Source organism: Sceloporus occidentalis, unplaced genomic scaffold (assembly GCF_023333645.1).
Source record: "Sceloporus occidentalis isolate IW3139 unplaced genomic scaffold, rSceOcc1.0.p SCAF_2, whole genome shotgun sequence".
NCBI lineage: Eukaryota > Metazoa > Chordata > Lepidosauria > Squamata > Phrynosomatidae > Sceloporus > Sceloporus occidentalis.
In genome coordinates, this window is record NW_028316982.1 from 80,086,285 (window position 1) to 80,098,464 (window position 12,180).

The 12,180-nt window shown below is 40.8% G+C and overlaps 1 protein-coding gene across 4 annotated transcripts in view; it reads left to right on the plus strand.

The window, feature by feature from the left end:
* LHPP (phospholysine phosphohistidine inorganic pyrophosphate phosphatase) overlaps window positions 1–12,180 on the plus strand; it is a 203,808-nt gene that overhangs the window by 184,038 nt on the left and 7,590 nt on the right. Inside the window, exons 7-8 of one of the 4 annotated variants that reach the window (XR_016280072.1) lie at window positions 4,017–4,163; window positions 7,543–7,586. The exons of 1 other annotated variant lie outside the window; for it this stretch is intronic. Coding sequence is in view for 2 of the 3 variants with exons in the window: in XM_089510104.1 (XP_089366230.1) it covers window positions 7,543–7,639 (97 nt within the window). In the remaining variant the exon portion in view is untranslated. Of the gene's footprint in view, window positions 1–4,016; window positions 4,164–5,885; window positions 5,950–7,542; window positions 10,020–12,180 lie in introns of those variants that run through there. 2 more of the 4 variants (XM_089510104.1, XM_089510106.1) reach the window with 2 other exon arrangements.

Below are 12,180 nucleotides of genomic sequence, written 5' to 3' on the forward strand. Positions count from 1 at the left end.
TCTCTAATGGACCAACACTTTATATATTTCCTTTGCAACCATTCTCAATGTTTCAGTCATATGAATGGAAAAATGTTATTGTGAAAAATCCCAAGGAAGTAATTCTTGGCATCATGACTCAGATGATGGACAGCACAGTGATGTTTTCTTCCAGTCTTATGTTTTAACTTGCTGCTGTTACCTCAAAAGGTGTGCTGGGCTTATCTGTAGTATAAACACCCTGCTTCTTTTAAAGGAATGTGGTTTTGAAATTTTACTGAAGAAGTATGACATATTTTCAAAATAAAGCAGTCAAGTCTCAGATTTTTATCTCCTGCTGTGAAGTAAAACAAATGCTTCAGTATGACAACAATCATTTTTTCCCCATTGAATTAAAAAATTAAATGCGATTGGCATGGGAACCATTTATTCTTGTCATTTGCTTGCAGAGTTCTGGCATCTCACTAAACCCTGATGTGTAAAAAGGAAAGAAAACACATTCCTTTGAACATTGGACTTTATTTTTTAGCTCTGCAAAGGAAATTGCAAAACAAACAGCAGATTACCAGATGGGCCTATGTATCAACAATAATAAAAAAAGAAAGAAAATTGAGCTCAAGGTTAAAGGATACTAGGATATGACTGCTACAATGTCCTAACTCTGAACTTGCTCCTTTAAATTGAGGGGGATCAGTGTCAGTCCCACCCCGTGTCTCACTTCAATGCACCCTGTTTGGAATTTTATATATGTGTGATGCACACACCATGAGTTTTTCCTTATTATATATTGAAAACGCATGTGACCGTCTAATCAGACAAGAACGCCCCCACAGCAGCTTAGGAAAATCGGACATAGAAGAATCTATACCCACGGGTTTACAACCTGAAAGGCACAACTGAAAAGGAAAAGAGATTAGGCGTGAAGAAGAAAGGAGCAAACCTAAATCCTAGATTCTTAGTTAGCATGTTCATCAAGCAGTAATTCAGCAGCTCATGGAGCTGGATCTAAGCACAATGGAAATGCTGCTGCTTTCTTTGCCTTTGGTGGCTTCAATTGATGCCCCATCCCTCCTAAAGAGAAGAAGGGTCTTAGCCGAAGCCGTATCCTTGCATGAAGGAGAATGCCAGCCTGATGCGTTCTCTCCCTCTGGTGGCTTCAGCAGACCCCTGGTGGCATAGTGGTTAAATGCCAGTACTGCAGCCACAACGTTGTGAGTTCAATCCTGAGGGCTCCAGGGTAGACTCAGCCTTCCATCCTTTTGCAGGTCAGTAAAATAAGTACCCAGCTTGTTGGGGGCAATTGGCAATTGGCTTACATGTTGTAAACAGCTTAGGGACTGCTTAGTTCTGTATGAAGTGGTATAGAAATGTAAATGCTATTGCTATTGCTATTGCTGGTCACTCAAGGAGCTGCACCCAGTGTCTTTGTATATATTATATATTGTGTGTGTGTGTGTGTGTGTGTGTTCTGTTTAGGAGACAGCATTGCATGCATATTTCTGTGCTCCATATGGATCAAATAAGAAAGACTGTGCAGTAGGAGTTTCACAGGGATGCTGTTATAGGACAAGACTGAATGTCAGATACAGTAAACGCTCAACATTTGCAGTGGTGCAGGACCCCTGTGAAAAAACACAAATAAAAAAAACACTTTTTAAAAAACCCGAGAGCACCTAAAATGCATTCTAGGTTCTCCAGCTCAATTCTGTGACCAACATCCAGCAGAAGTTGACCATAGAATTGTACTGGAAGACCAACAAATGCCCAAAGAAGTGTTTTCTCTAGGAATCTCTAGGGCTTCCAGTGTGACTTTTGGTCAGCTTCTGGTAGAATTGCACTGGAGGGCCAAGAGATTCGTAGAGAGAACATATTAAATCCACAAATAATCAAATTTGCAAAAGTCAAGGCTGCAAATATGGAGGGCCAACTGTCGTTTCAAAACAGTACCATGACTTTCGGGACAGCTTTGCATAGATCTCTAACATGGATGTTATTTAGCATGACCCTCTACTATCAATATAACCATAATTATACTCAGGATTTTTGGCATGTCTGTGTAGCCTTCCTGCCTCCTTGAAAATCAGTGTATAGAGGAAAAAGCAATAGGTGCATTCCATCTTTCACACCACTTCTAGATCCATTTCCAACTCTCTAGCCTAGGAATTCAGTAGCCAAAAAAAGATTACAGATGTTGTGGTTTGGTTTTGATTTTTCTACTACAGTAGTTGGCTCTGTATGTTCTGGGGTTTTGTGAGTGGCCTTAACTTCAAAGTAAACTGAAGCATTGTGCATTTGCTCAGTTTCCTGTTAATTACTTTTGCTTTTGTTAACTTTCTGTAACTAGAGATCTGGGTGACACATCCCTACAGTTCAGCCAGAGCACTCCTGGGCTGAAGGAAGGAGTGGTCTTTGCTGTTACTCCGGGTTTGGTTTGACATGTTTCCCTAGGTTGAGGGGCAGGCAGGTGAGCAAGGTGGGGCTCTGATGTCAGGTGGTGAATGCATTCCATTTTAGTATAAATTTTAAAGCTGATCTTATTTCAGAATTGGGGTTTCTCATATTCTAATCAGTTTTAGTATGAAGAGAAAACAAGGAAATGAAAAACATTGAAAAGAAACATCCAAGTCATCTGAAAATTAAAATCAACCATACAGTTGAATTAAAGAAGAACTCCTTAGATATCTCCTTTAAACCTCAGACTAAAAACTGGAGCAGATTCTCTGCCCCAATGACATTGGAACCCCCACCTCCTCTGGGGACAGGGTCGAGGAAGAAGGAGTTGAATCCTGCCTATCAAAAGCTCCAGCTATTTCACCCAAACTATACCCTTAATAATCCCTGTCTCCCGCACCCCCACTCCATGACAGAGATCAGTAGGGTGGGAGTTGCAGGTCCTAATGTGGTTGCAGGGAGGGGGAAATCCTAGGTCATCTTCCCCTAGTTTGGACCTCTGTCTCTGGCTTTGGAGATGAGCAGTCATCGATTTCCTCGGCCCCCTGCAACATCATCCCAGGCACCTTTGGGTTGCATCTTTAGAAAGAAAAAGGTGGCAGATCATGTGTGGCAACAGTAAGCAAGCTTGGCATCGGCACCTGGACTAGCACTGGTAGTCTTTCTCTCTTCTTATTTGTAGAAATGTTTTATAGGTGAGGAGAAGCTAGCCAAGCTTATACTTGGTTACAGATTTTTTTTACTACAATTTTTTTTTTGTTATTTTCACTGTAATAATATATTAGTCTTTTCTACTATAAAGTGGTGCTTTCTCTCAAATAAATGTGTTTTGTGTCAAGCACTGTAGTCATGCTCATGTCATAATTTAAATGAGTTTAAATTGCAAACCTGTTAATGGTCAGGGTAGCATTGCTTTGTGGGTTTTTTCTGTTAACGCCAGGGCTGGCAGAAATGGTATTTGTTTGCTTCACTGAATCAGGACTGAATAAGAAGTTATAAAGCAATGCATTGAGGGGGAGGGATAAGTTAACATGTGTGTTGTACATAACTGTCCCTATCTTCTTTCCTGACCCTCATAAGACCATTAAGCTCTGTGTCTAAAATTACCTTGCTGCACCACTGACAATCAGCATATTTATTTATTATCTGAAGAGTTCATCTGAGTGACCCAGTTATACAAGCAACCATATAAGGTGGGAACTCAGTATCATAGCGCAACTTCCCTGAGATAGGAATATGTGAAAATTAAAACCTGGGCTCTCAGGATAATTTTTGCTGCAGGAATGTTCTTGCTCCCTCCTCCCATATTGTACTCTTGTGTGAGTAGATCATGCACATAAGCAGTTAAATGCATAGATGTATATGACTGACTTTAACAAGGCAGGGAGAGAGATATGCTAGGAGGTTAATGTTTTTTAAACCCAATGATGAGAAGGTAGATCAGACTCATCTGAAACAACCTAATGTTCTTCTCCCTTAAACCCTGATGTTTGTAGAATCCTAGAAGCATAGAATCATAGATTTGGACAAGCTTGCTCCATCCTCAGTGTGACACCTCTTTTAATACTTAACCATCTCTTTTTCAGGCTAAACATACCCAGATCCCTAAGTCTTTCCTCATAAGGCATGATTTCTAGGCCCTTCACCATTTTGGTGGCCCTTCTTTGAACACACTCCAGTTTGTCAACATCCTTTTTGAATTGTGGTGCACAGAATTGGACACAGTATTCCAGGTGAGGCCTGCCCAAGGCAGAAGAGAGTAGCACTTGTAAAGCTTCACAAAAAGCTAAGAGGGCTTATTGGGACTTAGAATCATTGAGTTGGAAGAGACCACAAGGGCCATCCAGTCCAACCCCGTGCCATGCAGGAAATCCAAATCAAAGCATCCCCGACAGATGGCCATCTAGCGTCTACTTAAAGACCTCCAAGGAAGGAGACTCCACTACACTCCGAGGGAGTGTGTTCCACTGTCAAACAGCCCTTACTGTCAGGAAGTTCTTCCTAATGTTGAGGTGGAATCTCTTTTCCTGCAATTTGCATCCATTGTTCCGGGTCCTGTTCTCTGGAGCAGCAGAAAACAAGCTTGTTCCCTCTTCAATATGACATCCTTTGAAATATTTAAACAGGGCTATCATATCACCTCTTAACCTTCTCTTCTCCAGGCTAAACATCCCCAGCTCCCTAAGGCGTTCCTCATAGGGCATGATTTCCAGACCTTTCACCATTTTAGTCGCCCTCCTTGGGACACGCTCCAGTTTCTCAATATCCTTTTTAAATTGTGGTGCCCAGAACTGAACACAATATTCCAGGTGGGGCCTGACCAAAGCAGAATACGGTGGCACTATTACTTCCCTTGATCTAGACACTATACTTTTATTGATGCAGCCTAAAATTGCATTGGCCTTTTTAGCTGCCGTATCACACTGTACACTCATGTTTAACTTGTGGTCTACTTGGACTCCCAGATCCCTTTCACATGTAGTCTCATTCAGCCAGTTGTCCCCCATCCTATATCTGTGCTTTTTATTTTTCTGCCCTAAGTGCAGTACCTTACATTTCTCTGTGTTGAATTTCATTTTGTTAGCTTTGGCCCAGCTTTGTAGTTTATTCAGGTCATTTTGAATTTTGATCCTGCCCTCTGGGGTATTAGCTATTCCTCCTAATTTGGTGTCATCTGAAAATTTGATAAGTATGCTCCCAATTCTGTCATCCAGGTCATTGATAAAGATGTTGAATAACACTGGGCCCAGGACAGAGGCCTGTGGGACCCACTGGTCACTTCTCTTAGTGATAAGGTTCAGGAATTCTGTGTTTTGGCTGAAATTCCCAACCTTGGCCTGTATCATCACTATCACTTCTTCAGTAATAAAAACATTTTCCTTTTAATTCTATCAGTTCCTTTAGTCTAAGTGCTTCACAAGGGATACACCATACATTCTCATTGCCTCAGTTCATGATGCTATTTCTGCATGCCACAAGCACCCCCCAGGCCTCTGTTTATTGCCTAGGTCCACGCAAAGATGTGAATGCATCAAGTCACTTTCTGGCCTAAATTTCACTTTCTTTTACCAGTTTGTAGCCTTCTATATCTCGATCTTTAAAAATTTTGTGTCTGCATGCCAGTTGGTCTGTTTCTCCATCCATCCTGACATGTATCTTGTTCCAGCAAGTATCCACCTGTCTGGCTACCTGTCTGCCCATGGCAGGGATAGATAAGGTGCAACTCTTAAGCAGTTTTTGCAGTTTTGATCTTTCTAGGCTCCTTTACCCCTCTTTTTTGAAAAAAAAAAAAATGAATTGCCTATGCTGAAAGCTTTCAGGAATGGCACTTCACCTTTTCAATACATCACAGGGCCCCCCTTACAATGAATGTATACTTGTTTTTCCAAACCTAAAGCAACATTTTAACCACTTCTGGTTTGCTGTTTACTTTGTGCTTTTTTACACAATGGTAGTGTCTGTGGCCCCTGAAGGAACCCAAGAACAGAAAACTGGTCTTTCAGCCCTGCCAGAATCACCCACTCTGCATACAACCAAAGATGGATAGTGTTAAGAGGTTTTCTAAGTAATTTAATTCATATGAGAAAGTAAGTGAAGATAGAGTTTGCTTCATGTGACTGTATCATTGCTTGACAAACGTACTCATAAATCAATATCTTCTGGCAACTGATATTTTTATAATTGTCTATGTCTGTGGACAACTGATAAACCCTCAGGGGTTTTGCTAGGAATTTAATGCACACAGGACACTCCTACAGTTAAAGGATTTCAGAAATATGATCAGAAGAGAAGAAACCCTTGGTAGTGTTGCCTCAAGAACTAAAGCACAGACCTTGTTCTGACAAGTTATCTATTGAATCGTGCAAGTGGTAGCTGTAGCCAACATAACATCCCTTGGGAAATGAGTATTCACAGGCTGAGGAAATATTCTACAGTAAATATATTCTTGCTTTTTACACACTTGAAAAGAGGAAATGGAGAGTGGTTGAAGATGCATTACTGTGTTCTCATGCCCATCCCTGAAGTCTTTAAAGTGTTGAACCAAAGTCCTAGGATGCACATCCAGTTCTGATTCCCATCATGGATGAGCCCCAAACCGTTTGCCTACCTTCTGGAACATTTGATCAGAAACTTCTGATCAAAATACAGTCTGAACTTTACATCCAAAGGTAGAGATTGGAGGGGGAGCAGAACAAATGCAGAGAATGAACAAGGGACAAAAAGAGGAAGCTTTAGCCCTGGATCCACAATGCTGCAGTTAAACTGGCGTGACGTTCACAGGGCATACCTAGACAAAGTTTAGTCATATACATGAAAACAATCAATTTATAATGCTCCAATGAAGGGTGTATTTGGGCGCTTCACTATATAAAAGTTATATCCTATACTCTCATTTAGGGCTGTCCTTCCAAATGTTGTTGGGCTACATTTCCCATCATCTCTGAGCCCTGTGCTGGCTAGGGAGTTGCAGTTCTATAACATATAAATAGCCGCGTAGTTCCCCAGCCCTACTATAAGTGCAGGTTATCATCACTGAAAGGGCCCAGAAGATTTCCAAATCTTTTATTCAACTATGTTCAATTACATGGAATTTGTTGTTAAATTACACAGAGTTCTGTTTGGAAAAGTTACTTTCATGGATTATAACTCCTGGCTGGGGAATTGTGGGAGCTGTAGTCAAAAAAATGTAATATACCCAAGCTCTGCATAAATTGCCCAGACATTGACTTATAGTGAATGGAGTTAAGTAGTGGCTGGTGCACACAAGACATACAAGCAGTCCCAACAGTCACCAAGCAGGCATTTGCATGGTCCAGTGTGCCATTTAGCTGGAGAATCACAAGCATGATCACTTTTTCCACTTTTCAGGTGTTAGAAAGGGGGGGGGAGGATTAAATCAATGTGACAATGAGCACAAGGTTTGGCTGCTATTCATTTTTACCATTGTCCTACCCATACATTATCCTTATGCCTGACAAGCGATTGGCATTGTTTGGGTTGGCAGAAACCTGGGAATGTTGTAGGTTCCAAATAGTGAGATTATATTGATCATCATTCTTTATATGCACAATTCCTTACTCCACTTACTCTTTCCTTTTGTCTCCTCTGTAGGCCTTGTGATGAACAACACCCAGAAGTGACTGCAGATGGCTATGTGAACAACCTTGCAGAAGCTGTAGATGTAATTCTAAAGCAACTGCATAAATAAAGGCGCTGCTGATTGTAACAGAAAGCTGAAACATGCCTAATTGAACATGTGGACATTTCTGTACACCTTTAAAAATTTATCTTCTCTCAGCTTTGATGCAGTAGCCACTCACAGTATATATGTGCCTCAAAAGACTAGCTCTTCTAACAAGTAGCTCATACTGAGTAGCTAAAATACTAGTCATTGTCAAGCAAACAACAAGGGAAAAAATTGAAGACTGATGTGTTCTATGCCCTCCCTCCCCAAATCTTTTCAGTCTTAACTGTCTGGTTGGGTACATCTAACCATATTATTTCACTGGGACCTATTTCCTCCCCTGTTTTGTTTTTGGAACACAATTCAGAGGAAGTGGTCATTTTGTCTCTAGGCTAATCTCCTAAAGAAGTTAGTGCCAAATTTGTCTAGACCTTAATTGAAACATGGCAAGATTATATTTTTGACTAACTTCCATTCCTATGGCTTTGCTGACATTTGGAAAGTTCAGAGTTTCATGCACAGGTTCCCACTCAAAACTGGAGAAAAAGCATTGTCCTAAAAATGAAGAGAGATATGTTAGCAAGGCTGTTTTGCCAGCAACCTCATTACATCCAGCCCCACATGATTTTTTCCAGGATGTTCTGGATCATACAAATTTGCAGCAAAAACTGATTCTGCGCTATTCTAATGGTTGCACATTGTAGCAGCAACAAGAGCTCTCCTCCCCACTTCTGGAAGAGTTAAGAATGTGTCTTTTAAAAATCTGTTTTAATAAGCCAGTTGTAGAAACATAATGCAAAACATTTAACCATTTTTTAAAAGTTGCATGCAACCTTTCTGAAGTATAGTAGGAGGGACAACTCAGGTGTCTGAGCCAGCATTTGATTCACTGCTATGGACATCTGTTATTTCAGTTGCAAAACTAGGCTCAAAAACCCACTGTGGGCTTTCTTTTTATAACACATCTGTCTTCTTTAATCTTAAAAATGAGCACTTGTTCTCAGACAACTGAGTGGGTTGTTTCAAAGCTAGTCCATGTGATTATTCAGGCTGTTTTCAAAAAGTCTTAGACATGTAACTGCTATGAACCAGGGTAGATCTGTGCCCAACATTTCTGAGGAATGTTTCCCCCTGTATTTGCATTCTTGACAATGTTGATGTGTTGAGATTGCTTCATCTTCCACCACTACCCTGAGAAACACAGCTATTTTTATGTTTACTCTCATTGTCTTGGAAAGAGCTCAGGCTCCCATGACTACTCTGCTTCTGTCCTCATCACATTGCTTTTGTCCTCTAAGAATAGCTGTGCATGTTGAGAGCTATCTTGTGATGGCTGAATAGCGAGCTGAAAGAACTGGTGTCAGGTTTCTTGGGTTCAGAGCCAAATGATTATACCCTCTGTTGCTGCTGCAGCTTTAAAGTCATCTTGGATTAAGAAAGAGATAATAACATAATTTTGGCTTTCCTTAGCATTGAATCACAAGCGTACTGCACCTCCTCTTTTTTGCCATTTCAGCATGCTCTTGGATGGCATTTGAAATGAAAATCAACAGTTGACTGGAATAGCAACACTCCCTCCATCTTCATTTCTTATGATCTGTAGTGGACAGATTTGGGTGTCTATTTGATCCTCATTTCATATCAAATCCTCTTTTCTTATGTGTTAATAGACCAGAATTCTCTTAGTGATTTAACATTTGTATTTTGGGGAGATATTGAAGAAGGGGAGATACTGTACCTCACCCCACATCTAAGATGTGGAACAGCAGTCAAAGGGCTGAAGGGAACAGCTCTGCCTCTCAGACATCAGTTGGTTCTCCTTCTCCAGCTGCACAAGGACACTCAGGATGCAGTGGGATGAGACCCCACAGATGAATGATGGATGAGGGGACAGAGTTGTGCCTGTAAGACTCCAGGCTGATGTTGTGCAACCAGGAATGAGGTGTGGAAGAGGGAGCAGGCTCCCCACTTAAGCAACAGTGTGAGCATACTGTCAAAGACATCAGATCTTAGCCTGTTGAATCTGATCCTTTAGTCATTTGGAGGTCCATAAATCCTTCTGTGTAAGGATTTATTTTTTGACATGAACTGTTGGGTCATGTGAGTTCTTACATGCAGCCTGAAGTGATACAATGCAGAGAGTTATGACTTATAGTGATGTGTGCAAAATTAGGCCATTGTTCCCTGCCCCCATTTTCCTTCTGTTGTCAAAAATATACCAATGTACATTGTCTACATTCATACCTAAAACATTTCTATTTGCTGCATGCCTATTTCTTTGTTAACTTTTCCCACCCATTTTCTTTCTGTACCTAAACTGTATTTCCAAATGTTTTCAAGTTAACGGACTGGTTACAAAATGAGCAAGCCATAAATAAAGAACAGGCAGGATTCAGAAGTGGAAGTATTTCCAAATGCTTGAGTGAAGTTTTTAAGTTACTGCAATATTGGAAATTTGGGCAACAGAGGAAAAATCTGTTATCCAGAATTCTTATAGGGGGGCAGTGACCTTATTTTGCTCTCCTGCCATCACTGTTGCAGACATAGGTTTATGGCCTCAGTGGTGAATATAATACATCACCAGGGTTTGGGTTCTGGGCCTCTCAACAGATAGGAAAAAACATGGGAACTCAAGCTCATATTAGTTGATGAGTGGCAACATGCACAAACCCGCATCAGCACGCGCATGGGAGTGTGCTGCCATTGGTTAATATAGGGTAGAACAATGCACAGGAGCTACAGTCCATGGATTTCTAACCTGCCAGTATCATGGGCTCACTGTGTGACCATAGTTTTGATGTAATGATTTGTTAATGGCAAGGTAAGTCTTTATTGGGCCCTGGAGCAACTCATTTCCTTACAAGTGCTAAATTTGTTGTGATGAACACAACAATTAGCAATTATATATTTTTTAAAAATAACTAAAGAACAGGTGGTGGTGGTGGTGGTGGTGTGCCTTTAGGTTGTTCCTAATTTACCAGAGGACCTAATCCATGTTAAGACTCTGGGGGGAGGTAGGAGGGCTTTAACCAATGGGTGGAGCACCTTTTCTACTTTGTGGACTAAATTCCAGTTTGGGAAGCATCTGTATGTCCAGCAGTGGGTGGGTCTAAGTGTACAAGGTGGAATCAAAACAATGTGGGCAGGGCCAGGTAGACTCCTTAGCAATATGGATAATTTCAACCTATGTAAGTACACCACAGCCAAATTGTATATCTTCCATTTCAAGAGTGAACCTTAGTACAACAGCTCTCCTGACTGCAAAGCAGAGCTCAGTTCTGTGCTAGGTCATCTTCAGCCACTGATCTGCTGACTCAAGGTAACAGGAGAGGAAGCCTTCACACCAGAGGTGGAACATCCACTGACTGCATCCAGTCAGGTCCCCCATCCCATAATAATAATTTTAATTTGTTTTATTTATATACCGCTATTCCAAAGATCATAGTGGTGAACAGCAAGTAAGCTAATTTGCCCCCAACAGTCTGGGTACTCATTTTAGCGACCTCGGAAGGATGCAAGCCTGAGTCGAGCTTGGGCCCTTTTTCTGGTTTTGAACTCGCAACCTTGTGGTTTTGAGTGAATGGCTGCAGTACAGGCATTTAACCACTGTGCCACCAGGGCTCCCATGCTTTCTCTTTCACTGGATCTAGATCAGAGCCGCAACACCCACTGTTTGCTTTTGGAGGAATAGATGCAAATTCCTGATCCAGATTGGCACAGCATCAAGGACCATAAAATTAAAGCCTTCAGATTTCCCACCATAATCCCAATCTAAAAAGGGCCTCTGGCTTTTGCTATTTACTCTTTTAGAAAGCATTTATGTAGTTACTAACTGCATGGATTATAGTCATACACTGAGTTTTGCCCTAAAGTGAATTACAAAACAATACAGTAGTATGCAAAGTAAGTGCATAATATTGATGTTCTTTTGGATTGATACTTCAGGTGCCTTCAGAGGTGGTTTCAGGTTTCTCATAATAATCCCTAAATGTGTTTGTGTGTTTTCTATTGACAGTTGCCTGAAGTGGCAGTTGGTTTTATCACAACAAAACATAAATTCTGTTACAGATATAGTCATAATAGCATTGATCTGCAGTAACATGTCTGGCTTTACTTTTTGTAGCAGGTTAATTTAACAAATAAAGATATGTGGTTTATCATTCCCTCTAATGAGATCAGATTTCTGTTTTGCTTTCCTTGACTTATTCACAAAAGTTTGCATTGCATGCATAATACTGTGTATGTGTTTTCAATTAATGTGTCTTTTTAGCTCATTTGAGCCTGTCTGAACTAGGGATGTGAAAATCTCTCAATCTTGATTCAGTTCCATTTCTTTGAATCCCTCCTACTTTCTCATCTCATTCTACATTTACATCGTGGCAAAAACCTCTGGGTGTATGTGCCTTCAAGTTGCCTGTCAATTTATGGTGACCCCATGAATTTCACAGGGGTTTGCTAGTACCTCCCTCTGAAATACAGCCTACCCTGATACTTTTTTCCCCGAAATGGAGATATATACAAATTTTCTGTGTGCATTTTGCTTATGTACATATTTTGTATACACA